Source organism: Labrus bergylta, chromosome 13 (assembly GCF_963930695.1).
Source record: "Labrus bergylta chromosome 13, fLabBer1.1, whole genome shotgun sequence".
NCBI classification, from domain to species: Eukaryota; Metazoa; Chordata; class Actinopteri; order Labriformes; family Labridae; genus Labrus; species Labrus bergylta.
Window position 1 is genome coordinate 2,918,983 of NC_089207.1, and position 26,867 is coordinate 2,945,849.

The window sequence follows — 26,867 nt, forward strand, 5'->3', positions numbered from 1 at the left end:
CTTTACACAACACCTTCAGAAGAGGGCAGGATCGATACTCAATGAATCAGGTAGTCCTCCATTCTTTTTCATTTTTTTTAATACAAAGTCTGAGTTATGAAGAATGCAAAACAGATCTCAAGAGTTTAATTTCAATCAGGACTGTGACAGAAAAGCGTCAACAATTATCTAATCTTTATCAAATAATGTATTTTTTCTACATTTCTTTTATTAATATTTAAAAAAAAAAGTGACAAATGTTTACACAGATTGAGTCTATAATTACGTATAAGACAAATAGTCCATTGACATAGATTTGAAAAAGCTGGAGCCGGGTTAAATGACATTAACGAGATGGAGGCAGAGGTGGAGCTGAGTCCTGAGTGGCCAGAGACTCATCGGGGTCTGTATCTCTTTGCTGATCTTGGGTCGGCTGTAGAGGGGCAGAGACACAGTTCAGACATGTTGTGCATTGATTGGACCAGAAGTTCTCTAATGACGGAGTCTGCACATTGTTTTTTTCATCCAAATGATCGAACCCTGACAAGTTAAGAGTGATGCATGTGACAAATGTCTTGTGATCACTTTTATTAGTGAGTGACAGCCGAGGACAACACTGCACAGATTTACTCTGTCAAAGGTCAAAGGTCAAAGGTATCTTTATTGTCCCCACAGCAAAATTTGTTTGCAGCTGGAGACATACAAATACATAAACAACACTAATAAATCTTACAAACATACAACATGAAACATGAAGTCCAGCAGAGATGCTCCAGAGATATAAATGATAAACTGCAATGAGCAAGGAATTAGAATTCAACAGACAAATAGTGGCCCCTATAAATAAAACATGTCTAAAAAATATATATATATATTTGAAAAAGGTTGTATGATGGCACCAACTTCATTCTACTGAATAACAGTTAAAATGTAGCAAATCAGAGCTAAAAATATAAAAAATATGTTTTAGTTTACATTATTATTTTTTGTTTAATCACAGAAATTAGAGTTTCACATTCAAATGTCCATTAAAGGCTTTATATGTGATGTTTTGATCCAGCAGATGTCACCATTGAGCACCAGCATGAAACCAAAACAACTCGCGCTGCATTGTTGTGTTAGCATGCTAATGCTAGCGATCTTTATTATGCTGGTATCTTCACACTGCATGTAAATTTACCTGAAATGAGCGTGATCTAGAAACACAGTTAAGCAGTGAGTACAGTATGTTATTCTTCTTTTCTCTAGTCCCTCAATTAAACAACTTTTATACACGAGGGGAGGAGTCAGCCGGCCGTCCTGGCGATGTAAACAAAGTGAAGATAGGACTCTGAAAACTCTGAAAGCATCACAGACAGTGGGACTCGGGTGTTACACCCATTGTAGACAGTCATGACTCACAGAGTTATTTTCAGAGGAGATACTTGATTTCTACATTTAAGTGTGAAAAATCACATAGAAAGACTTTAACATTTCTTTACACCCAGAAAAAAAATCCTCATTGTCTTTGCAGTACAGGTTGGTTGTTATTTCACTCTCTTGATTTGTCTCTAAATAACATTATCATTTTTACTTTAGTTCATTTTAAAGGAGGTGTTTGCACATCTGACTACCTAATGATGTCATGATCTCGGCTCCTTATTCCTAGAGTTTCTGTGTTGTGCCACTTTCCTTGAGTGTGTGTTGCAATTTTAAAAATATGAAAGCCTCTCACATTTTTGCAACTTAGTTTTAAAAAGAAAGTCCCATTTTCACTTTTTTTTGATTGAAGCAATACCCTATAACTGTTTTAATGTTTTGTTTTGTTTTTTGCATGTTGATTGTAAGACACCGTGTGTGAGAGTGAATTGTCTTACCTTGGGTTTCTTCTTCGCTCTTTTCTAGAGATAAAAAAAATAGAATCATGATTGACAGTGAAGGGTCCTGAATAGTCCAGAAGATGATCTTTCAGAAAGCACTCGGAGACTTACCTTTCTCTTCGAGGGGTCGAGCACCTCGTAGGGATCAGCATCTCTTGTTCTATCGAGCTCCTGGAGGAGGGAGGGAAAAAATCAACACTTTTCTCTCAGCAGAGGAGAGCGAATTAATCATGATGTTATGAGAGGCTTTTTCCTCACCTCGTAAATAAGTCCATTTTCCTCCTTTGTAGAGCATGAGACACACACACACACACACACACACACACACACACACACACACACACAAAAGGGAAACAAGCTTTATATGCAAATGTTACAAAGTCATGGTCACTGTGAAATACAAAGATAAATCATGCACACTTACAGGAGCTCCAACATCTGCAGACGGGAGGGAAGAAAACTACAGAGACAAAAACATGAAGATCAGATATTTTTTTAAATAAATAAACATATAGATCTTCAAATTAAGGCTTATTAATATTTTAACACATTATTTATTTTTGTACCCTGAATGTCAGAGATTCTCAGCCCTGCAGCTTCTTGTCTGAGGTTTGTTTGCTTTTCTTTGTTTTACAGTTTTTTAAATGACTAGCATGCAATCTATGTTTCAATGTTTCCCTCTCCACGAGCTGTGCTCTTCACTGTTTACTATTTCATGACAACTAAACCCTTTGTTACGCCCCTCAATAAGGCGACCCATTGGGCAAACAACAACCCACTGACCCAATACAGCAACATAAAACACTTTAAAGTCTTTCTATGTGATTTTTCACACTTAAATATATAAATCAAGTATCTCCTCTGAAATAACTCTGTGAGTCATGACTGTCTACAATGGGTGTAACACCCGAGTCCCACTGTCTGTGATGTTTTCAGAGTTTTCAGAGTCCTATCTTCACTTTGTTTACATCGCCCGGACGGCCGGCTGACTCCTCCCCTCGTGTATAAAAGTTGTTTAATTGAGGGACTAGAGAAAAGAAGAATAACATACTGTACTCACTGCTTAACTGTGTTTCTAGATCACGCTCATTTCAGGTAAATTTACATGCAGTGTGAAGATACCAGCATAATAAAGATCGCTAGCATTAGCATGCTAACAAGTCTTGACCTTAACAAAGTCGAAACAAAGGGATTTATTATTAATAGAAAACCTACTAAATCATTTAACAAAGATCTACTGAAAACTGATTTAACAGAACACAACAACACACAATCCTGACTGAGAGATAAATCAGTCCTAACTAACTAAAACCTCCCTCCTTCATAACTTGTAAACACTGAGGCCAGTAGCTTCACCTGCACTGGAGATTACAGGAGGGGAGAAGGGACAAACAGCACAGGGAACAACATAAGGCCGTTAAAGATGATATGATAAGAAAATACAGGTTTATCTGATAAATCAAGAAAACGAATGAATGAATGTGAAATGAATGTTTACTCAATTTTGAGTTCAATGTTTCCTATTTTTGTTAATTCAAAAATAAAAAGAATAGAAACAATAACTGCTGAGAAACTGGTGCCAGAAAAAATCTGGATTAAAAAAAAGTAACAAATAATAAATGATATGTTGTCTTTGTACTGTCATCATGTAGCTGTCCTTCCTGTGCTTTATGTTAACTCACCTTTTCTCTGAAGAAGAACGCCGTGGCGATGAGGCAGTAAACAACCAGGATCCCGTCCAGGAGGTAACAGAAGGTGGGATCAGAGAAGAAAGTCTCTGCAGGACAAACAACAGATAAATAGATAAATATCAAAACTCGTTAAGTATGAAGACAGACAAGTCCATTTACAATATGCTGTTTAGATGTTCCTTTTGCAAATCAGCACTTTTATTCGATGAATTTACTGATCAGTTAATAAGATTATCATCAGAGGAAGAATGAGTTGGATAGAAAGCAGCAGATGTGGAAAACAAAATTAAGCAAAACAATTAATCAAAGTTAAAACATTAAATTATTTAATTGTTTGCAAAACATCTGTAAACATTGTAAGTGTAATAAAAACCTTGGACTTCTAAGTCCATAAAATCTGCAAACATCATCGGTTAAACAAAAAACCTCCACACTGACTCTGATCACATAACCTTTAAATCATGACAGCGGGACAGTGCATCATTTTATTCCTCTACATATTTAAAGGAAATATAATATATATGTCTATTGAACGTATTTACTTCACACTTAAAGTCATGATATCACACATTGCATTTTATTTTTGACAATTTTTTAAAAGGTTAATAAAATATAAAGCAGCTTTTCACTTTATCAAATCCAAACTTTAATCCAATAAATCTAATTTTCTTTTTTTTTTTAAACTACAAAGACATCCACCTCTGAAATATTCCAGCCTGCTAGTATAAACATGATTCTTTTAATATTTAATTATCAGGATGACTTCTCACTGAAACTTTACCTCATGATGGCACATGACAAATAAAACGTTTCTGGATTGAGAGTCTTTTTTCATTAATCTTGTAAAGCCACTCACATTATTCTCTATATATTATAAAATACATGTCATGGACACACATCCAAAAATGCAACAAATAAATCATCAACAGATTTTCTTTTCTTAAAAAAAGAGGGATGGTTTCTTTCCAGATGATGATAAAGGTGTTCATGTCTGTGAAACAAAAAGAGGCTTTGACCTCATGTTGTTAATATAACGAAGGATAATTATTTATAAAGCAAAACCAGTTCATTTCAGTCAAACCACTTCATGAAATATCATCATGGCAGGAAAAGAAAAAAAGAAGAAGGAAAGTGAAGAAAATAAGGTTTTAAGAACTCAATAGTTTATAAATATTCACAATGATAAAACACAGATTTTCATATTGTTTTAATAATTGTAATTCATTTTCATGCTATCAGAACATTTTGCAGATAATATTTGTATACTGACAGTTTTAATGTTTCTGTTTTTTCTATCTGCTAACCCAAGATATATCAAAATAAGTCCTTAAATAATATTGTATATTCTGATTTTATGGAATGTGGTTTTCCCTGTTGTAGTGAAAACATGTCTTATTATCAAAGCAGCAGCGACGTTACTTTCAGTACGAGTATATAAACATATATAAAAGTAGGTTAAGAGACCTCAGCGTGCGTGTTTGTGTGTAAATCTGTGACGTGTTGCACAGGATGTCCATTTAGCAACACAGGGTGGAAAAAGCAACACACAGTGAGGCACGAGGTAGAATTGAGACACACACTCTTGAAACAGGAAATAAGAAAGAAGGGGGGCTCTGAGGTTGTGGTCGTTGAGCTCGCCGTGCGGTTGGAACAGAAGTCAAGTGTTGTGAGAATGCAGCCAGTGTTGGAGCTTCATTGAACCGATCACTTCCTCTTGACAACGTCACTGCGTCAGGTTGCACAATGATGGAACATTTACTGCTCTTAGATTATTTTTATACTTAAAAAAAAACGACAAAAGTGGAAAAAAGTGACGCTGGATAAGAAGGTCAAGGAAGATCTGACTGCAACTCGTCAGCCAACCTTTCAGTTGATTTTATCACTGTGTTTGAATCTTACTAATTCATATGAAATGTTTCCTTTTGTATACAAAACCAAAAATATCCTTAAAACAATTGCTCAAACACTTGATTCACAGAGCTAACACCAAATACTAAACTCATATCTGTAGTGTAGATATGAAGATACGACCAGAAGTCATTGTGCGAACCACCACCACGAGATCAACACGATATCCACATTATTAATGTTTACACCGTCTCATCGTTAATTAAAGTTAGCCTTTATTCATTTGCCCCACATTAAGCCTGACAGTCAGTGTTTCTTTACATCTCTGATCAATGGAACTACAAGTGTTTAATTCATTAATTTAGGAGTTGGAACGATATCTGGCTTCGTCCTTTAAGATCAAATGTATGTGGTTTCTTTTAACAGACATTACAAAAGGAAAATTGGATCGCACTCTTAAAGGTACCAAATATGAAGCCACGTCAGCTGCAGTTCTTTAAAGGGATTTTGTTTCCTTTTTGCAGATGTTTCTCCTTATTTCCAATCCTTGTGCTAAACTGAATTTACCATATTTTAAATTTAAAATAATTTTCTCTGTTGTCAGGAACCTAACTCTTCATACACATGTATGATCTGTGGTCCGAACCCTAACCCTAATTTACTAATATTGTAGATTAACCCCTCCCTATGTGCTTTTACTAAACTTAACCACTCGGAATGTGATGCTAATCTCAGACCAAAGTACCAGGTGGGTGGATGTGACAAAAATGACCCCAAAAAAGTGGGCACCAGTTGACTTCAAATGGCCTGAAACGTGCTCCCAGACGTGTAGGGAAAACGCTTAAAATCACATCCATACCATTCATTTAAATATGGGGGCACTCAGGGGGTATACAGTATATCTCAGGAACGCAATGTATCTCAAACACGGCGGTGGTACCGTTGGAAAGCTTGGGCCCAAAATTGCTGGGATCGTGCTGAGTTCCATGTTGATGCTTCCCTCCATCAAAAGTTAGTCACCTGTAAGGAAGTTATTTACACAAACGTATGGTTTATGATAAAATACCAGTTTTCTTATCCTAAACTTCCATATGTTGTCCTGTTTACATTATTCTATATTCAAATATTTATTTTTTAAATGTTACATTATATTCTATTTTACTGTATTTATGTGTTTTAGTAATTTGAATGTTTATTGTATGGCCTTGCGGAACAGTCTTTACATTTCACTGCACATCTGTATGAGCATGTGACAAATAAAAATCTTGAATCTTGAATCTAATAACAAAGAGTCATTTTTAAATGGTGCAGATATTATAAATGATGATAACAATATCTTTAAAATATCAGTTAAATGATTGTCCATTTTATATTTTATCTTATCTGACTTATTTTTAGATTTGTTGTCAGTGGTTCAAATGGTTACCAAACTTATTCATATTATTTATTATTTGTTTTTCTTTTTATAGTTTTTTGTGTGCAGCGGAATCAGTTTAATGTGCATTAGGAGATGTTCCTGTACGCACGACCACTGATCAATATTTACTGATTCAGCATGGTGAGTATAATTTAAAAATTCATTTCAAATTTGTCAATCTAATGTCAGATATCCTGCAAGTACAAATTGAGTCTCTCGAGTGAATAAAAAAGTGTAAAGAGGAAAGTTAATTCAATATTAAGTCCATGGCAGCGTCAGCGTTGACTTACATATTGGGGTTTTCTGATGTAGGAGATTCAATGATTTATTTTCTGATGTTGCAAACTCACCTTCACTGTTGTTTCAGTCATAATAAAACCTGAGAGAGATTCTTTATCCAGACATGTTTCTTCTTGTTTCCTAATCACTCTGAATGTGACTAAAATACACGACAGGACCTTAAAGGGTTTTTGATCAGATGTTTTCCACAACTTCGCCTTAAGTACGACATCACAAAAAGAGTCTTGGAAATATCGAATACACAAAAACTTCTGCTCATCAGCTCCTCCAGTGAACCCTCAGGGATTGAAATGTTTGTATTTCTAATGGCGCCGCTTTAAATTATCATCTCACATTTGGATTTACTGAGAACCCCACAAAAAATAAATGTAACACAAAACAATCTGAAGGTAAAATATGACAAATGAGAGAACCCCAGTGTCTGCAGCATGTTGAAAAAAAGAGCAACAAACATGATGTTATCATCTGTGTCAGAGTTTCATGTTTGCATCCTCAACACACAGTCAGAGTGTTCACACATGAATTGTTTCCACCGCTCTAAATCTATTTTGGATTATTTGAATGGAAAATAAGTCTCATGTCTTCATTTCCATAATTTTGAAACAAATAGCTCCACTTTTTCCGTCAGCAATTCTTCTGCCTCAACTGTCACTTTTGTTCTTTTTCAATACAGAAAATCCCAGAACTTACATCTCCTCATGGATTTAATTCCTCAAAATTAAAATTAGAATTAAAAGAGTGCTGCATGTTCCATCAAGGCAAAATGTCACAACATATTTTTAAGATGACAAATTTAGGACGTAAATACAAAACTTTAAAATCTGATATCTCACTTTCTTCTCCCACAACAACCAGATGTTAAAGCTGTCTGAGATCAGATTTCAACCCTCCATGGTATTTTTCTGCTCACAGTTTATTCTGTATTTGCATCACTTACCTGCATCCATGACTCTCCCTCCTCGACTCTTTCTCTGAAGAACTCAGTTATCTCTTTCCTCTCTTTTTCTCTCCTCCCTGTCTGTTTCTGAACGCCTCACTCTTAATTCTCCTCTTCACTCTGATCAGAAGAAGAGGATGCAGGTGGACTAAGAAAGTAGCTTGCATCGTAGAAAACCTTCAACCCGCCCCCTACAAAAAAACTGAAAACATGTTTCCCCCCCGGGTTCATCTTTGGATCACAAATGAGCTTGTCTTTCCTTTAATAGTCTTCTGGATTATATAACCAGCAGGATGACTCACCTTTGCTTGGATTTACAGTTAAAGGGTCAAAAGCAGAAGGTACCTGTTTTTTTGTTTACTGCATCCATGACTCTCCCTCCTCGACTCTTTTTCTGAAGAACACAGTTTTCTGTTTCCTCTCTTTTCTTTTTCAGCTGTCACTATCTTAAATTCAACTTGATCGATTCTCGACTGATAGATTTTGTTCAAATTGTAATCTAATGCATTTGGTTCCCAACCTGAGGTCCAGCCAAAGATCTCAGGGGGGAACGAAGCTCTGTCAGGTCTGAGGGCGTCTAATTAGACGTGCACATATTAGTAAAAATCATGAAACACTGACTGGATAGTTTATACAAAGGTCTGATGGCGTGTAGTCATCTTCTGTTGAAACTCTAGAAGTTACACTGATGTTCATTTTGTAAAGCAACAGATTGTTTTGTTTGTGTTGGTGTTTGGGGGGTTCGCTTTTCTTTAATTAAACCCACGAGTCTCGGAAATGAATTGTCAAAGGTATTTACATAATGGAAAAGATAACTTTTAAAATAAGACTGCAAAAATGCAAAATTCCTTGACAGATGGTTTCCATGGCAACACGTGCTGGAGGATGTTTAGATACAGGTTGGCTAAAATATAAACTATAAAATACATACTGAATAGGGGATTGTATGGAAACACTATTTTGGTTGAAAAAATCATGGTTATGTCATTGGTGATGTGTGTGTCACTTTTTTGTTTTGTTCTGTTTTGTGTGTGTGTGGGTTTTTTTATGTGGGTTGCTTGTTTTTTGTTGTTTTATTTTTTCTCTATTACAAAAAAAAAATTGGGCAAACTAAGATATTATTATAACCATTTTGCATTGTATAGTATCACATAATACAGTGTCCGTGGTGACAAAGCACAATTTTACAATTTGCACTTATTTTGTTGCTCTACAGATTGTTAATTGAACCTAATATCAATAACTTATTTGCACTGCACTGCCTTTAGTATAGCCTAAACATATTGAATTCTTTCTTATAATTTGAGATGCTGCTCAGACGTGTGAGAAAAGAAGTGTGGTCGGGCCCCAGAAAGTTTAAGATTTCTAAATGGGCCTATCAGTATTATTAAGTTTGGGGAAGTCCACCCCACAAGAAATGAGTTTAACATCCTTTTCTACCTGCAGAGATGTGACAGCTTTTAAAATGCACTGTAGCCTCTACTGTTCATCTTAAAGAGTGAACAGCAAACAGACTAAACAATGTGTTAACAAACAGTGAGTAAGAATCTGATAACCGGAAAATGTGTTTGTTGGTTATCTCGTCTGCAGAGGGAGACTGATCTGACATTTGTACCCGGCTCCAGCCTGTTGAAGTAGACTGTGTGTTCAAAAGGTCAAAAGACATGTTGCCCCTGTGACACTTAACTGTTAGTGTGTAAAGGAAAGGGTTACAGACACGAGGCCTTTGCAGCTTTTCAAAAGAACGTGTCTGTCTCAAGATGCATAATCACACAGATCTGTGACACTGCCGGAAGCTCTTGAACCAGCAGATAAGTGAGGCCGGGTCGGGTTGAAGAGGGGAGACTGAAGTTTTTTACACTCAGGTGTTAAAATGTTTAGGGACCTCTGACTGAGCTCTGACCTTAGGGACATTTAATTAGACATAGACATCCAAACTTCCGAAGCAAATGAAGTGGTTATCGTCATCGTGCGAGGCGAGGGACAGGTCCATTAAGTAGGCTACACGTGCCTCTTACACTATTTCCCTCTTCTTGTGTAGGCTGTACTGAAATCATTTAGAGGAGACAAAACAAGCCAAAACACAATTCTCCTCTTTTCCCTTCTCTCTTTGCTCTTTCTTCTTTGTATTCAATTTGTCTTTATTTATGCATTCTGCTGCATACAGAAGTATCCCATATACTAAGTTTGTGAGATATGTATACCAGTGAAACATATGCACAACAAAGCTCCTCTGTCACTTTTATTTGTGTATGTTTTTCTCTCTTCTGCTGTTCTTCCTTTGTTTTTTTCTGTGTACTATTGTTGAAAACTTCATTTGCAACACAGTTCTCATGAACAGATCTGTCAAATCTTTATCTTTATTCATATTTTTGCTGTTTTTTTTTAATGTGAAATATTTGATAGGCCTATTGTTAAATCTTAGAAGGTCCATTTTTAATTCAAGTTAGAGTTCTGCTGAATAATGCCTACTCCATTAAACAAACTCCTTAGATGATGTAAGTATTGTGATTAAATAAAAACGGTATCTTATCTTTTAACTTTTTTCTTTTTTCTTTTTTTTTCTTATTATTTTTTTAATCCGTCTTTATTGACAAATTTAAAACATACAAAAATGTTTATACTAACAGCGGATGAACATACAACAGCAAAATACACAGGAACAAGTTAATTCAAACATAAATCAAGAATAGGGGGGATTATATATAGAAATTAATAAAATAAAATAAAATAAAATAAAATAAAATAAAATAAAATAAAATAATTAAATAAATAAAAACAAACAAACAAACAAACAAACAAATAAATAAATAAATAAAATAAAATAAAAATCTAACTTTTCCAAAAGTATACATCAGGCAAATGTAAGCAGACAACAATCTGGAGCAAGGACAAAAAAAATCAACAAAGACCAGAAATCAAAACAACAAGAAATTAGTTTTGTCCTCGGTAAGTGTTTTAAGTTTTGCAATTATGTTTCATAAAATGTAAAAATGTTTTTCAAAATTGAAATGTGTTTCACATTTTGTGATTTTGCTTTGCACTTCCCAGCCACCGTAGTTAATCTTACCTTTTAACTGTTCAGCGGGGTTGTGTCCGGGGGGGCGGGGCCTGTTGTGTCACATGACCTTCTGGGTGTTTCTTAAACCTCCTGTCACATGATCCTGATGTCAGGAGTGTTGCAAGGCGAGTGAAATCAACAACGCAGCCGGCCTGTACAGGGGTTTTAAAGAAGTGGAAACTAATAACTAGAAACATTTGCTGTTTTTTATCAACTGAACGGATTCATTATCATCTAGAAAAATCTGCGCACTCGACTTTTTGTTTTCTCTTTTTGTTCCGACGCTAACGTTAGCATCAGCTAGCACAACATAGCCCGTCCTAGCTCGCTGCTGCTGCTGCTGCTGCAGAGATTTCACTGTGACAGGAGCTGAAACAGCTGGAAGAGAAACCCGTGAAACATGACGCAGCTCGGCGGTGTTCAGTCCTGGTGCCTGGGAGTAACATTACAGCTGCTTTTAGGTGAGTACGAGACTCTAACTCGGGTTTTAAGTCTGACTGTTCTTTTGTCCGGAGAGAACAATACAAACAACGTCACCAAATCCCGAAGGTCACAAACTAACCTGCTCCAAAACTGAAGGACTACAGATTTATAAAAGTCATGACGTCACACTGTGGTGTCGATTAGTTAATGAGACTTAAGTGTAAGTTAACCTAACATGTCAGTGTTGTTGTTTCTACATATAAATGTTGTTTTTGCTGTGATAAAGCTGAGTTAATGTCTCAGATGAAAAACAAATGTGAATAAAAAACAATAATGAAGCAAAGGGTCAATCTGTGGAGTCCTGCTGGTTATGTTGTTTTTCATCTTTTATTCTAGCAGATTATTTGTAAGGTTGATTTGGAAGAACTGGGGAATTAACACTAAAAACAGATGTTTCATAGTCAGTTTTTAATTAAAATAATAATGTTTGTTTAATTTGGAAAGACTGAAATTCTTACAATGTTTTGTTTTTACCAATATAGATGCAATGCACCTCTGCTTAACCTTAAAAATATTATAAGATTCACACAAGTGAAGCAGTACAGGACATGAGAGTGTGTGTGTAAACACAATGAAGGTGTTAAGTTACAGGAAGTGGACACACAGCTGGATACAAGGACAACTAAGCTGAACAGAGAGGCATAACATTATTATTATTATTATTATTATTATTATTATTATTATTATACTATTATGTAAGAACAAAACAAAAAGTCTGTACAAAAAGAAATGTTTTAAAAGAAACAATGGACACTAGATAAACACATCAAGTGTTTCTGTGAAGTGAAGACACGATGAATAAGATTTAAAAATATATTTGAATGTGGTCTCTTCATAATAATAATAATAAGTAAGGTCTTTTACCTGCTTTTTGTAAAGTGTCTCGAGATAACACTTGTTATGAGTTGACGCTATACAAACAAAAATTGATTGATTGATTGATTAAATTTGACTGAACTCATGTACCTCAAAAAGTTGCCACAGTTCATTGTCTCTCATTAAATCCAAATGATAAAAGTTTAGCTGCTGTCCCTCTTTCTTTGCCCAGCTCTTGTTCTGGTTTTTCCTGCCTCTGTTGTAAAGTGGCTGCTCATTGGTGGATTCATGTTTGGTGTCTAAAAATCGAAATTGAGTAAAGTAAATGTTGTGAGATAACTTTTTATTGTGATTTGGTGCAAGATTATTGACTGAACAATAGACTTCATCTACTTTATGGAAATTGTTATTCCCAAGCCCCCCAGTGGGTGGTCTTGGTATTGCAGCGTCACATGATGCCATTTGGCCCAAAAAGATAAACTTTTTGAGGTACACCAACTTCCTAATAACTATTTTAAAAACCATTATGTCCTAAAAGTTGTAAAATGTGATTCAAGCTGAATTTAATAAAACATTTTGTGTAGACATAATGAACGTAGCATGCTCTATGTGCCCAGTCACGCCGGAGACTCGGGTACTTTCACATGCAGAAGTCTGACTTTCTTTTATTGCTTCACACTGAGCAGCTTTCATTGGAATGAACTTGGCCCCGCCTCCAATCATGTGTCAGTTCTATAATATATGAATGGTTATTCCCTGTGATTGACCTGCAGTTTTAAGTTAATGGTGTTAGCTGCATATTTGAGAATGACCAAACTCGAGGTGAGAACAGGTCTCAGTCAGGACTTTATTACGTCATCCTTTAATGATCGGTGTGTTTTATGACAAAACAAGTTTTGATGTCCACTGTTAGTGATTTCAGAAATACACCCCTGTAATTGATAAAAAGTTGTTTACAATTTTTTTTTTTTTTAAGTATCAAATTTGATTCTGTGAATCTGCAGAAATAATCTATTTGTCCAGCACTCTACATTCCTTTTAGTTTTAGACTCACAAGAGATTTGTTCTCTTTCAGCTGCCGTCCTGCACCAGGGTTTTGCCACTGTCGCCCCTCCAACCACTGCTGCCCCGCACAAAGAGCCAGGCAGACCTGAAAAAGGGAACTACCATGTCTACGGTACCAACAACACCGCCTGTTTGCTGGCTTCTATGGGACTCCAGCTCAACATCACCTTCAGCTCCGTCTCCCAGAACAAGGTGTTTAAATACAAACAAACAATTCTGATGCTGTCTCAGCTTCAGGTATGCACACTCACACAAAGGTGTGAAAAGCTAAATGTTGCATAATTTGTTTGCAGACTCTGCAGGAGGTCGTGAACCTTCAGCCAAATATGACCAAGAGCTCTGGGTCATGTACAGAAGAGAGAGCCATCCTGAAGCTCACGACTGATTCTGATAAGACCAACCTGACTTTTTCCTTCACCCTGGTAAGTTACTCATATCTCACAAACATGTGCATGAAAAACCACTGTGATGTTTTTCTTCTTGTTTTTGTTTTTAAATGTTCTTCCTCTAACAGCCACTAGATGGCAGCTGTTGCTTAAAGGTAAACATGCTTTACCGCAGTGTCATCAATCTTACTCGATCCTGCTCTTATTCTGCAGAATACCACAACCAATAAGTACCACCTGAGTGAAGTGTCTCTGGATGCTGTTCGGCCAGACACAAAAGGTGAGTGCACTGTAACTCTCAGAGTATTCTAGCTGCCTTGTGTCACATTTAAAGGACTCTGTCACCCTCTTCAGTTGTTGTAGTTTTTATCAGCCCCCCCAAAAAAAACAGGTAACACACCAGTAGTGACTTAAAATAGTCTTCACTGATAAATATAAACATACACAACATCCTAAACACACCTGTTTGGTTAAATGAACCCACTGTGCCCTTCAAACATATCTTTAAAAATAAGATCTTTTAATGTCTGTGGTCTTTGGTTAAGGTGTAAATAAAGTTAAGGGGTGTTGTTGAAGAGCTGCAATTTAACATTATTTGATTGTCTTTGTCTATAATATGTCAGAAACAGAGACAACTATTCATTACAGTTTCCAATTAGATGTCTTTATTTATTTTATTTTTTTTGCCAGAGAAAATTTGAAAGAACTTCAGTTAATTAGAAAATTAAAAAAGAGAGGAGCAGAAGATCTCCACATTTTAGCAGCTGTACAACGTTTGTTTGGAAAATTACTTTGAAGATTTCATGATAATCAAAATAGTTGTCCCTTCTTTTTGTAGAACATTAATGAATAAGAGGACTTTTTCCAGCAGCTCTGCTTAGTTGACAACAGTGTACAGACCGCTGTGTATTTTACACATATGATAAAAAACCTCAAGAAAGCTCTTTATGATATGATGTGATGCAGCACAGCAATCTATCAATGAATCTTTTTTCCCAACTGCATCGTCATGTTTTCAGACAATGAGAATACCAGTGTGAGACCACCGAGGTCAGAAGCACTTTTAGTGGACGCACTTTTAATCGAGTACATGTGACAAAAATGTAGTTGCAGCCATGACAGCTTGTTTAGGTGATCCCGGCTAATTTGATCGATTGACGCCATCCCAAAAACGTGTGTTCCTTTTCAGTCATTCAGACCCAAGAAGTTTGTTACAAAATGTTTTGTATCATATTCTATTATTTTACCAAACACCTCTTTCCTCTGTAATCACTCCCGGTGCTGTCCTCTTTATAGAACCCTTCTCGACCAGTAACAGCAGCCTGGACTACCTGCAGGGCACTCTGGGGTACTCGTACATGTGCCACCAGGAGCAAACTCTGAATGTTACCCAGGTTTTGTCCATCAACACCTTCCAGCTGCAGGTGCAGCCCTTCGGACTCGAAGGGGATCACTTTGGAGCAGGTAAAGACCTTTTTTAAAAATCTTATAGGACAAAATAATCTAAATCAGATCCTGTCTTGATCTAATGAGTCCTCTCTGGTTTTTTTCTCTTTCAGCTGAGGAGTGCCAGCTGGATGAAGACGACATGCTGATCCCCATCATAGTTGGAGCAGCTCTGGCAGGTCTCGTCCTCATCGTGCTCCTGGCCTATCTCATTGGCAGGAAGAGGAGCCACGCCGGCTACCAGACCATCTGAGGTCACTTTAATATTTGCAGAGGGAAGACCGCTAACCCCCCAACAACCACCACCCCAAAAAATAACCCTGAGACTTAACACTCTGACCTGTTCCCCCCCCCCCCCCTCTTATCTGTCCATCCTGCATCCCCCCCCCCCACCTCTGTGTGTGCTCTTCTTTGCCCTCATCAGTAACACTAGTCACTATCACTCTGCAGGTTGATACACTCGATCTGAACTCCACTAGTTAAGAAAAAGGGGACTTTGTTGGAGATTCTTATAGGATGGTGAAAACTCTTTAAAGATACAAAGTGAAGCAGGGTTTGAATGTTGATCAGAGGGTCCGTGCGAGTCCTCAATTGTACTATTTATGATTTCTGTGAAAGGAATATTGAGGGATTATAGGATTTGAGGGAAATGCCTCTGTAGCTTTTCTTATTTCTTTTTTTTGACCTTTTTTAATTGGTCCCACTCTGATTAAGGTTTGTTACATAAAGGGAATATTCCAGCCGGTTGAACCTAATCCCCCCTCGAAGAGAAAACGTTTTTATAAACATCAGGTTGCCTCTGAATTTAGCCCCAGGTACACAGGTTTTTAGGGAACATACTGAAAAGGCAGTAACTCAATCTGAACAGCGAACAAATGCAAGAACTCTCCTTAGTGTTAAAGATGAATTTAGGGATTTACTTCATCCGTTGAGAGGGATGATTTCCTCATTTTCCCTTTTAAAGGTACGCAACAAATCTTGAATGGAGGTTGTAAATGCATGTTTTTTTTTGTTTTTTTTTCACTTCATTTAATGAAATAGGTCAACATTTTTGGAAAAGGCTGATTTGTTTTCCTTCAGAGAGTTAGATAAGAAGATAAATACTACTCTATTGTCGGCTGAATGTGAAGCTACAGCCAGCAGGAGGATGTTAGCATAGCTTAGCTTAAACCATGGAAACAATTAGTGTGTACACAAACCTAGCAAAAGAACAAACTGAGGCGTACAGACAACACTTTGATGTTTTACAAGTAGTCATGGGCCTTACTATATCAATGTGTTGTTTTTACACCTCGCTGTTTGCACAGATTAAAAAAACAAGATATCATTTTTAGCATTTTTAGGTTTGGGTAGGTGGATTTTCTTATGTTTTGATCGAGTCAGGCTTGCTGTCTCTGTTTCCAGATGACATGTTAGAGCAGGCCAAAACGATTCTGGTTGTATTTTCATATTCACCATAAAGACCTGAGAGTGTTGCTTATCTTCTCATTCAACTTTTGTTGAGAAGGCAACTTCACAAAAATGTCTAAATATGTCTTTAGGTTGTGATGGTAGCGTTACTCTACTGTTACAATGTCCAAACACTACAAGGAATCACTTAAAAAAAGAAAAAATGACGAGGAGTGCCGGTACAGTTAAGGTGCTTGAAAAGCTCAGGACATCACTGTTAAAGAGTGTAATAATGTTGAAGTGTTTTCAGTCCACTGGGTGGGTTTTTTTGTTGTTTTTTTTTTTTTTTGCTCTTTGATTATTTGCCCACTTGGGGGTTTTGATTGCTGGAGCGAAAGAAGTTGCACTAAAGTCTTGAGACGCAGCCCCCAAGTAATGGTTTAAAGAGGCCAAAAAATGCTCTGGTCAGTGTTCATCAGTGCCTTCCCAGCTCTGACAGAGGTTGGGATTAAAGAAAAGCCAATACCCACAAAAGGTACTCACTCGCTCACTGACACCATGTTGCTGTCATGTCGGGGACATTTTTCTGTGTCTCACAAAGCCTTCATGTACTGTTACTGTTACTACCATGAACATGTGTTGATTGATGTCGTAGGACAAAATACCGATGTTTTTTTGTTTTTATGTTCCTCCCCTCATCTAAAGATCCAAGTAGAGATTTAATAAAGTTTTAATGTGTTTTGTTTGAACTGTTTTCTAAAGGAGAGGTCAATAAAAGAGAATGAACGACACTGTTTGACTTTGTTTTGTCTTCTTATAGAAAGAATCATCCGTCAGACCTGTTCCTGCTTGTTTGCTTGGACTACTTAGGACTGTGTTTGAGAATAAGTGTGATATGTTAAATGCATTATTTTATCTTTAAATGTATCTGAACATATCAAACACCAGAGTGAAATGTTATTGTATAAAGTACAGTAATAAATGTGAACTTCTTTTTAATGGGTTGAACCAAAGTTTGAGTTTTGAGGCTGTGATGAAAAGTAGGAAAACACCGTTTCAACACAGGTTTTTACGAAATATGGGCGAGTTTGCTACTTCTACCGTTTTTTTCTGTAATTTCAGGTTGTGAAAAAGTTTTCAGAAACTGTTAGACTGTTACTGTTATCATTTTCAGACACAATAATTACGACAAATAGACCAAAGAAGAAAACTAGAAAGACTGAAAGAAGTCACAATACAACTAAAAATAGGGACTACTAAGATGGCATTAAATAATAATATAGTTTAATTCTGAGTCAATGTAGGCGTCGTAATGTCTTTATTGTTAACTGTGTTGGTAACACTTTGAATAAAGGTCACAATATTCACTATTAAAGTCTTTATATGTGATTTTTCACACTTAAATATATAAATCAAGTATATCCTCTGAAAATAACTCTGTGAGTCATGACTGTCTACAATGGGTGTAACACCCGAGTCCCACTGTCTGTGATGTTTTCAGAGTTTTCAGAGTCCTATCTTCACTTTGTTTACATCGCCCGGACGGCCGGCTGACTCCTCCCCTTGTGTATAAAAGTTGTTTAATTGAGGGACTAGAGAAAAGAAGAATAACATACTGTACTCACTGCTTAACTGTGTTTCTAGATCACGCTCATTTCAGGTAAATTTACATGCAGTGTGAAGATACCAGCATAATAAAGATCGCTAGCATTAGCATGCTAACACAACAATGCAGCGTGAGTTGTTTTGATTTCATGCTGGTGCTCAAGGGCGACATCTGCTGGATCAAAAAATCACATATAAAGCCTTTAACTAGTTGCTCATTAGCATGCTAATTATTAGCATACTGGCTGCTTATTAGTCATTATTAGTACCTTATTCTACATGACCATAGTTTATAGCTAATAGGCCATTAACTAAGAGTTTTCAATACTCTCCTAATTCCTGCTGATTGACACTAAAGTTGTTGAACATGAATTATGATCTTAATAAGCTCCGCCTTTATAAGGTAGAAGTAAGCAAAAGCAATGTCCAGGGCTGTAAGGTTAAAATATGAGCTCTTTATTTATATAATAATCATGTCTTACATGTGTTTGTTAATTTGTAATTATCATATTACACATAATGATGGATTTATTTATTTACAGCACACATCTTTTGAATACACATCGTCCAAAATCTACGTTCTACAGTTCAGTCTTTCTGGGACTCAGCGGTCTTAAAGGATTTTAAACTTATAAAACCCTCAGGTTCAGGGACTTCCTGGATAAACTGTTGGTGTCTTAAAATAATCTCACTCAGTCTTTTCTACTTATCCTCACCTTTATCTGGAAAAACAATTGGACCACTTGTTAGATTTTCTTTAACAAATCAGAAATAATAAGAACGGCAGCTCCCACACAAAATGCTAAACTTCTAACTTTGAAATGAACGGTTGAACAGTGTTTCAATGTAAACAATATGAATTCCCTCATTCTCCTCAGAAATGAACAAAATACTCTCACTCCCACACTACTTATGCGATGAAATATTACTAAAGTGCAATAATGAAAACCTGTCAGATTCAGTTGACTGTATTAAAGTTTTTTTAGCAGCAGAAATGTTCATCAGCTGACACTCTTTAGCACATCCTTTAGTTTCCCTCTCGACTGGATTAAAGTGTAATATAGTGATTTACAAAAGAAGCAAAGAAAAGGCATTTAAGTACCTATGGTGATTGTTAATTTTTCCCCCTGATAATACAGTTTTTTATTCTCATACTGAATGAAAGATGTCTGCGCTATAGTTACGGCTGTCCAGATTCTTCCTCCAGTATTCGTTGTCTGCATTTCTCTCTCAGTTTATCAATCGTTGCCATAGACAGGCTTCCAGGTTCTGCAAAGATTTTCTGTAAAATAAAATAAAAAGATTAAAATTCAGCATTACTCCAGCACACAAATTGTGTTTTCAAAGGAGTCCATGCTTTTCTATTAGAACAGCATCTCAGACAAATTAGACTTCATGAAAAACACTCCTGCTAAACTGACTGTCTTTCCTGATCAATATCTTTTTTCTCTGTTCAGTTGGCCTCTTTTTTACCCTTAGAACACAAACTGCTTTCTCTTCTTATATATTGGGATCATCCAAATATCTGTGAACTCATTTTTAATTTCTTGTCTCCCTCCTGTTCGAACCAGCTGCTCTCCAGCTGGCCTGGACCTGGTCGGGCCAATCATAACCTTTATCTAATATGGGGAGGCTTTTAATGGAGCTTGATTTGACTTTACCTTGGTCTGCTGTTGAGGCATTTTCTTGTAAATAACCAATGACGAGGAACGCTCTAATTTCACTTTTGTTTCAGTATCAAATTAACTGGACTGTATTTCCAGTTACATAAATGCTAAGTGTTCGATACTAAAAGACACCATGCAAACATCTTTGTCATAATGAACTCAAACTCAGTGAAGTTGAATTTATAGCTTCCTCCCTTGCAGCCTTCTGCTGTATCAAACAATATGTTTCTTTCTTTTTGGCCTGTGCTCGGGGATAATACCAGATTTTTCCAAACGTTTACTGATGATTGGCAAAGTGTACCAGTCTCAGCTTTATGAAATAAGACATGTCTTCTGTCTAATAGCAGGATGAGAAGTACATTTTCATAATGATAAAAGGTGCAAAGTTAGTATGAGAATAAAAATCAATTCAGACCTGAAACAATTAGATGATAAACTCAAGTTTGACTGACAGATAAAACATCTGAAACAAGTTTGGTTGTCAATGAAGGAGTCTCCTGTGCTCTCAGATTATGAATATTGTCTTTTATTTTGTAGTTTGTAGCTTTACTACAGATTAACTGCTTGACAATTTAATTATTTCCCTTTTTTATATTTAAATTCCAATGAGTGACCTGTCAATCAATTAAATATTTTCACATTGTCAACTAAATATTTCCATCCTACCTGCATGAAATTGTGACAGTCCAGAGTGAAAGCTCCACTGGTTATTTGTTTGAAGCACTCCCACACATCCATCAAAGAGCGAGCTCTTAATATCTCCTGCTGATGGTGGATGATGAGAGTCAGAGCAACCCGGAAGAGAACTTTAGAGCCCTCATAGAAAAGACAATCCCAGACCCGCAAGACGGTCTGTAAGTACAAGAAACCAGAAACATGTCGGTCAAATAATGAGCCTTAATGCAACATGAAGGATTCATTTGCCCTCAACAACTAAACCTGAACAGTTCCTCACCTCAATAGGTAGTATGTCAATATAGAGGCAAATGAACCAACGTGACACCACCAGTGTCCATATGCCAGGATACTGGGCCATTAGCTGTCCCACTGCAGGACATTTAGTCTTCACCAGCTCGCCAAGAACCTCCTGGTCGGTCTTCAAGCCCAACATGGCCGGGCTGTAGTAGTCTGAAATATACCAAAAGTTGTTTTTGCTTGAGATGATAGTGTTGACTACGACTTTCTTGCCAGAATACATTTTCCATGTGAGGTACCACAAGGCTCTTACCTTGGTCCACTACTGATCGGTTTTCGTATTATAAGGGGTAAGACAAGAAATTATCCCTGTGCATTGTTGTGCAAATGATGAAACTTCCTATATTAGTGATATATTTTGTCTGCCTTAAAGTCTTTCTATGTGATGTTTCACACTTAAATGTAGAAATCAAGTATATCCTCTGAAAATAACTCTGTGAGTCATGACTGTCTACAATGGGTGTAACACCCGAGTCCCACTGTCTGTGATGTTTTCAGAGTTTTCAGAGTCCTATCTTCAGTTTGTTTACATCGCCCGGACGGCCGGCTGACTCCTCCCCTCGTGTATAAAAGTTGTTTAATTGAGGGACTAGAGAAAAGAAGAATAACATACTGTACTCACTGCTTAACTGTGTTTCTAGATCACGCTCATTTCAGGTAAATTTACATGCAGTGTGAAGATACGAGCATAATAAAGATCACTCTGAAAGCATCACAGACAGTGAGACTCGGGTGTTACACCCATTGTAGACAGTCATGACTCACAGAGTTATTTTCAGAGGATATACTTGATTTCTATTATATTTAAGTGTAAAAAATCACATAGAAAGACTTTAAGTCCATTGAATCTAACAAGCTTTAAATGAATGTGATTAATTAACAGCTCTTTAATTTTAGAGCTACATTGAAGGCTACATTGTTTGGGCTGAACAATACTTTTACCATTTTTTTTTGGGGTAAAATATACTTTTCTCACATAATTCCTCGCACAGTACCTGGGAGCATTCTGACCAACAACGCATCCATCAGCCAGAAGGATTTTTCTTCATCTTTGGTAATGATGATGAGGTAGCCAGCAATGAAGTTCATACCCTGGAAAAAAAAAACAGCACACTAGAGCAACAACGATAACAATGATAACCTTGGTAACCCCTCTCGCATGCTGTGCTTCACTGATGCACAGACAAAAACACACAAGCAGCTATAAACTAAAGGATGGAATTTTATCTCCATGAAATTAGCTGTTATGTGCACAATTAATATGTTTTTACCCAGGACTTTAAGACCCAGAAGCTACTTTTAAAGGTTTGAAAAAAAAGTTCCTCCAGCTCATTGTTGTCTGCTTCTTTGCAAAGCTCTACAGACCCATGAAGATTATGCAAAGTAGTCTACAGACATAAGAGAGTCTTTTGAATGCAGCGAGTACTTGAGCAAATACAAACTTAAGTTTCAGAGCAGCAAGTCTCTCTCAAAGTCAAATTCCTGGTCCCTGCAGTTGTCCTTTTCTATAATGAAACTCATACAAAAAGTTTTGCAGGTTGATGTTGTGCCTGAAAGTTATTGATGTTTCATTTGGTATAAACTCTTCACATATATTTAAATAGCTAAGGAACTAACCAGTCCAGTTCTTAAGGTAAACAGAGGTTATATAAAGTGAGAGGAGAGGAAAAGTTTGCTTTACCTGACAGTAACCCACTGCCTTGTTATGATGTCCATAGGCCAGCAGCACATTGAAAAGAGCTTTCTGCAGACTCGGTTCTGCTTTGCTTCTGAAGAGGACATTGTCAGGAAACGTCCGGTGCATGTCTGCCAGAAACATGAAAAGATTAGTTCTAGACCTTTGTGTTGGTACCATGACGATGGAGCACAGTATGATCATGTATGTCTATTGTTATTGTAGGAAAATCAGGCGTTACTAACACGATACCACTGGCTCAGTTCTGTATAAAACATGGACGTAGCATAATTACTTTTTCTGAAGCTATTTTTGAAGCCCATGGATGGTGGTAGTCATATTGGAAATGCAGCCTCAAAACTAACTTTTGATCAACTCTCAATGATTTTATAAACTACTTTTTCGTCAACAACTTTTCTGCACTCTTGTAAAGGACTTTGAACTGCGATTTAATTTGTCTGAAAGGTGCTATATCAATAAAGTTTGATTGAACTAGCATCCAGCTAAAAAGCCTCCTCGCAAACAGCTACGACATGCCCGCTTATCAGTCAGATCCTCCATGCCCCTAATTATGAATAACTCTTAGCCCTGACATATTCAGAACAGATGAGATATTAAAAAAATCACTTCCATTCAGTGTAAACCAAAATAAACTATTGATACTGAAAAGCTTTTTTTTTTTTTAAAACCAGACTGTAAACATTGACATTTTAACATGTTAATGGGACTTTCCGGGCTTTTGCAGTCAGTTTCAAGTTGACACCTGGGGAACTGTAGTTTTTATACTTCCACATTGGCTTCATTTTCAACATCAGGGCTTCTCTACCCACAGTTAAACTTACAGGTCCTGGTAAGTAAATGGAGGGAGCCACCATCCACAATAATATTTTGTCAATAAGAAAGACACATTTTTGTCAGTATAAAGTTGTTTGTCATTGTGCATCGTTCTATTAAAAAATTAAAAAGTGCTCCAAAAACTACATGGATTGGAAAGGTTGTGATGACGATAGGTGTTTTGGCTTCACAAATGGAGCTTGCCATTCTTATAAACAATCAATGGGTTAAAGTCAATATGATGTGGCTTTAACCCGACAGACTGAGTGTTGACTTCCTAATTAAACTGAAAACATTTAACAATGTTCCCTTTTGTGTTTGTTCTCAACTCTGTGTTCACACTGACAGGACGGCACTTCCTTCAGCTTGTTTAGGTTTCACAGGCTTCATATCGGAATAGGTATCAGTCTTACAAATGCTGCTTTCAGCATACTGAGGGCGGAGGGCAAGCAGTGTGCTGAGGGAATATTGTTTTGGTCTGAGGGACTGGTTCTAAAAGGCAACATACTGGATTGCACATTATACCCTTCAGCCATGACCCAATACAAGAACCAAGGAAATTTAACATTATTGTATTATCTCCTTAGGTTTCTTTGAATGTCTTATAAAAATAATGCCCGTTCTTTCACCTGTCTGAATGGTGTCCTTCAGCATGCTGTCATGCTCCATGGCCAGCAGAGATTGGTAATAACCCGGGTTGCTCTGCAGTTGTTTCTGTGCTCCACTGGCTGCCATCCATATCCTGGCTCGATGCTCATTAGGCACACCTTTACGCACGTACCTTTTCACTTTCAAAACACATATTAGAATTACATCATATGACCCCCAAGAGAACCAGAACTAACTAAAACACAAGAGTGGGTTGTGTTACAATGTATGTTCCTATAGGAGTATACCTGTCAGGTTCTTCTCAACATGTGGTTTCTCTTGAAGGAGTTTGGACCATCTCATCGATCTCCTGTTGAGGACGGCTACATATTCGTTCATCATCTCCTTGTAAGGTTCAAAATCGTGATGCCTTTCAAAGCCGTAGGGGTCAACCCTGCGGAGGCAAATGCAAAATGAATGTTAATGCAAACACACACACACAAAATGTGAGGAAAAGACTGACAACAGTGTGTCTTTCATCCCGCCCCCTTCTTCTCTCTTCTTTTACCTGGTGACAGACGCTACAACAACCTCCAACGGATACAGTTTCTTCAGGGAAGATCAAATGCCCTCACTGGATGATCACTCAGTTTCAAATTACTCTTAGCAGGTTCACAAGCAATGAGCTTTATAAAAAAAAAAAAAGATATAGCCTCATATCTCAGAAATGGTATTTTAACAACAAATAAAACATTTGATAAAATATGATTATTATAGCAAGCTGGGTAGTTGGCTTTTAATAGCAGCTCTACTTGTATGTAACATAAAACATAAAGTGCAAATACAATGAGGAAAGACGCTGATGTAAGTCACTCATGGTCAGAACAATAAAGTAACAACCTTAAGTTAAAGAAAGGGCAAAGAACATTCATTTAAAGCTCACCTTTCAGCGTCATTACTACAGGTAAGGGGTTGAGCAGCATTTCCTTCCATCTCCATTTCCTCAGCCTGTCAGGTGCTGGTCAGGTACAGTCCTTCTCCAAGGCTGTAAAGAACCTGCAGGGAGGAGGTTATTTCAATTGCTTCAGTTGGGAGAAGAAATGGCTGCTGTCAAAGTAAATAACAACGTAGTCTGAGTCTTTTCTGTCTCACCTTACAGTTCACTAAGAGGAGGGGCCAGGTAACCTCCTAACAGGTAGCAGCTTTATTTGCATGCCAAACAATAAAGAAGGAAGAGAAATAGCGACGTTTTGCTTGTGTATCCCCCGGGCTAATTCCTATTTGTGACAATACATAGTGCCAGTTCTTTTATTTGTTGCAACAGTGTTGTTAGAAGTAGGAACAGATACTCCCCCCCCCCCCCTTTTTCTTTTTCAAATCTAAAATAAAGTTTTCTCCACCTTGATTGTTTCTAGTCAAGCTTGGAGCAAGAATTTAAGAGTGTCCAAAGTCCTACACAATAACACTGTGCTTAAAGTATTTTATAACAACTCCACACTGCCAGGAAATAACATTATTATGAAGAAAGAATTAATTTTACTGCAGGATAGTGACACCTAGTGGTGAGGTTACAGTTTACATCAACTAGTAACTTAAAATACTCCATCTGAAAAGGTAACAAAAACATTACAATTCTTAATATTGTTTCTTTGTACACTAATGAAAACATATTAATTTATTTTATTTAATTTATTTAATTTGTAAATTGTATTTCATTCAAACAAACAATAAAGTTAAGAAAAACACAAAAAGAAAGAAGACTAATCTTATAATATCTGCCCCTCTTTCACAAAGCATTAATTAAAACAATTAAAAAAACAATAAAAATCAAAATAAATTGGCTGCATGCAAACACAGTCACTGGCAGCCCCATCGTAGGTCCTCCTTAATCATTTATTTTAAACCGTACAAAACATATCACAGGACATTTTTGTTACACCATAACGAAACAGAACAATACATCTCATTGAAATATTTCCACATATTTATTCAACAAACTGGCTTTAATTGTTCTTTTAAATATCATGTTTGATTTTGATTCTTTAGTTTCTCTATTGAGATTGTTCCATAAACCGATTTCCTCTTATAGTTAAACAACGTTCCCTCGATTTGGTTCTGAATCTCGGTTTATTAAAGATCTCTGTTCCTTTTAAATTAGAACGGCTTTCCCTTTTTTCAAATCTGTTTTGGATGTTTTCTGATTAGCTTTAAACATCATTTGCAGAATACTGTAATCAACTAATTCATGAAATTTCAACAACGTTAACTGAATAAATAGCGGGTTTGATGGATCTCTATACCGACTTCTACTGATGATTCTTATGGCTCTTTTTTGCAAAATGAAAATTGAATATGACTGAATATCACACAATGAATTCCCTTTTTGTATTCTCAATAAAAGATGCTTTGAATGTATTAAAATTGACCTTTATGAATATCTTTAAAGAAAGGAATGGATTATATAAGAATGTAAATGTTGTTAAAGGTGATGATCACCAATCTATGGCCCTCTTTAGCTCAAGATTGTATTTGAGCATCTTTCAGCTCATTGTTTTAGCTTTCCAACTCTCAAATTTGATTTTATTTTTTCCCACTCTTATCGATCTTGTTGACCCATATTTCGAGCAATCACCTGATAAAAACTCTGTACGTCCATGCTAGAAATCTGAACAGCTGGTGAAGCTGAAATGATGGTGAATATCAGGTGGCAAAAAACATGACATGAAACATGAAACATGTTCATACAAACTCCAGATGATAAGCGTGATGTCACACAGTCAGTGTGTAAAAACACAGTGTGACATCACACTGTAACAACACTTTTACACAATGACAATACAGCATGA

The 26,867-nt window shown here is 36.7% G+C and overlaps 3 protein-coding genes across 3 annotated transcripts; 1 reads left to right on the forward strand and 2 right to left on the reverse strand.

The window, feature by feature from the left end:
- Positions 1-61: 61 nt before the first annotated feature.
- On the reverse strand, positions 62-8,192 carry LOC109995127 (T-cell surface glycoprotein CD3 zeta chain). Its single transcript, XM_020648735.3, has 7 exons — positions 8,032-8,192; positions 3,521-3,615; positions 2,263-2,298; positions 2,097-2,120; positions 1,950-2,009; positions 1,836-1,859; positions 62-412 (listed from the first exon to the last, which is right to left on the reverse strand). Exons 1-7 carry the CDS (start codon positions 8,039-8,041, stop codon positions 326-328), a joined length of 336 nt encoding a protein of 111 aa, XP_020504391.2. The 5' UTR covers positions 8,042-8,192; the 3' UTR covers positions 62-325.
- A 2,984-nt stretch (positions 8,193-11,176) lies between these two features.
- lamp1b (lysosomal associated membrane protein 1b) lies at positions 11,177-17,468 on the forward strand. The gene is made up of 6 exons (XM_020648779.3): positions 11,177-11,553; positions 13,467-13,648; positions 13,750-13,878; positions 14,056-14,122; positions 15,139-15,306; positions 15,402-17,468. The coding sequence occupies exons 1-6, from the start codon at positions 11,493-11,495 to the stop codon at positions 15,539-15,541; spliced, it is 747 nt and encodes a 248-aa protein (XP_020504435.2). The 5' UTR covers positions 11,177-11,492; the 3' UTR covers positions 15,542-17,468.
- Positions 17,469-18,717: 1,249 nt separating this feature from the next.
- LOC109995146 (growth hormone-regulated TBC protein 1-A) lies at positions 18,718-25,315 on the reverse strand. The gene is made up of 9 exons (XM_020648770.3): positions 25,174-25,315; positions 24,965-25,077; positions 24,330-24,475; positions 24,063-24,221; positions 22,606-22,730; positions 21,920-22,016; positions 20,905-21,077; positions 20,616-20,801; positions 18,718-19,564 (listed from the first exon to the last, which is right to left on the reverse strand). Exons 2-9 carry the CDS (start codon positions 25,018-25,020, stop codon positions 19,463-19,465), a joined length of 1,044 nt encoding a protein of 347 aa, XP_020504426.1. The 5' UTR covers positions 25,021-25,077; positions 25,174-25,315; the 3' UTR covers positions 18,718-19,462.
- Between the last annotated feature and the right edge of the window lie 1,552 nt (positions 25,316-26,867).

What these genes read in the sequence shown, in the direction of transcription:
- LOC109995127 (XM_020648735.3), bottom strand. An exon ending in CTGCAGATGTTGGAGCTCCT is followed by an intron (nt 2,121 to 2,262) that starts GTAAGTGTGCAT and finishes TGCTCTACAAAG; the next exon opens with GAGGAAAATGGACTTATTTA. An exon ending in AAAATGGACTTATTTACGAG is followed by an intron (nt 2,010 to 2,096) that starts GTGAGGAAAAAG and finishes TCCCTCCTCCAG; the next exon opens with GAGCTCGATAGAACAAGAGA.
- LOC109995146 (XM_020648770.3), bottom strand. Translation starts at nt 25,020, where the DNA reads ATGGAGATGGAAGGAAATGCTGCTCAACCCCTTACCTGTAGTAATGAC. An exon ending in GAAGGACACCATTCAGACAG is followed by an intron (nt 22,731 to 24,062) that starts GTGAAAGAACGG and finishes TGTTTCTGGCAG; the next exon opens with ACATGCACCGGACGTTTCCT. An exon ending in ACTGTCACAATTTCATGCAG is followed by an intron (nt 19,565 to 20,615) that starts GTAGGATGGAAA and finishes TTTATTTTACAG; the next exon opens with AAAATCTTTGCAGAACCTGG.
- lamp1b (XM_020648779.3), top strand. Translation starts at nt 11,493, where the DNA reads ATGACGCAGCTCGGCGGTGTTCAGTCCTGGTGCCTGGGAGTAACATTA. An exon ending in TGACTTTTTCCTTCACCCTG is followed by an intron (nt 13,879 to 14,055) that starts GTAAGTTACTCA and finishes CTTATTCTGCAG; the next exon opens with AATACCACAACCAATAAGTA. An exon ending in AGGGGATCACTTTGGAGCAG is followed by an intron (nt 15,307 to 15,401) that starts GTAAAGACCTTT and finishes TTTCTCTTTCAG; the next exon opens with CTGAGGAGTGCCAGCTGGAT.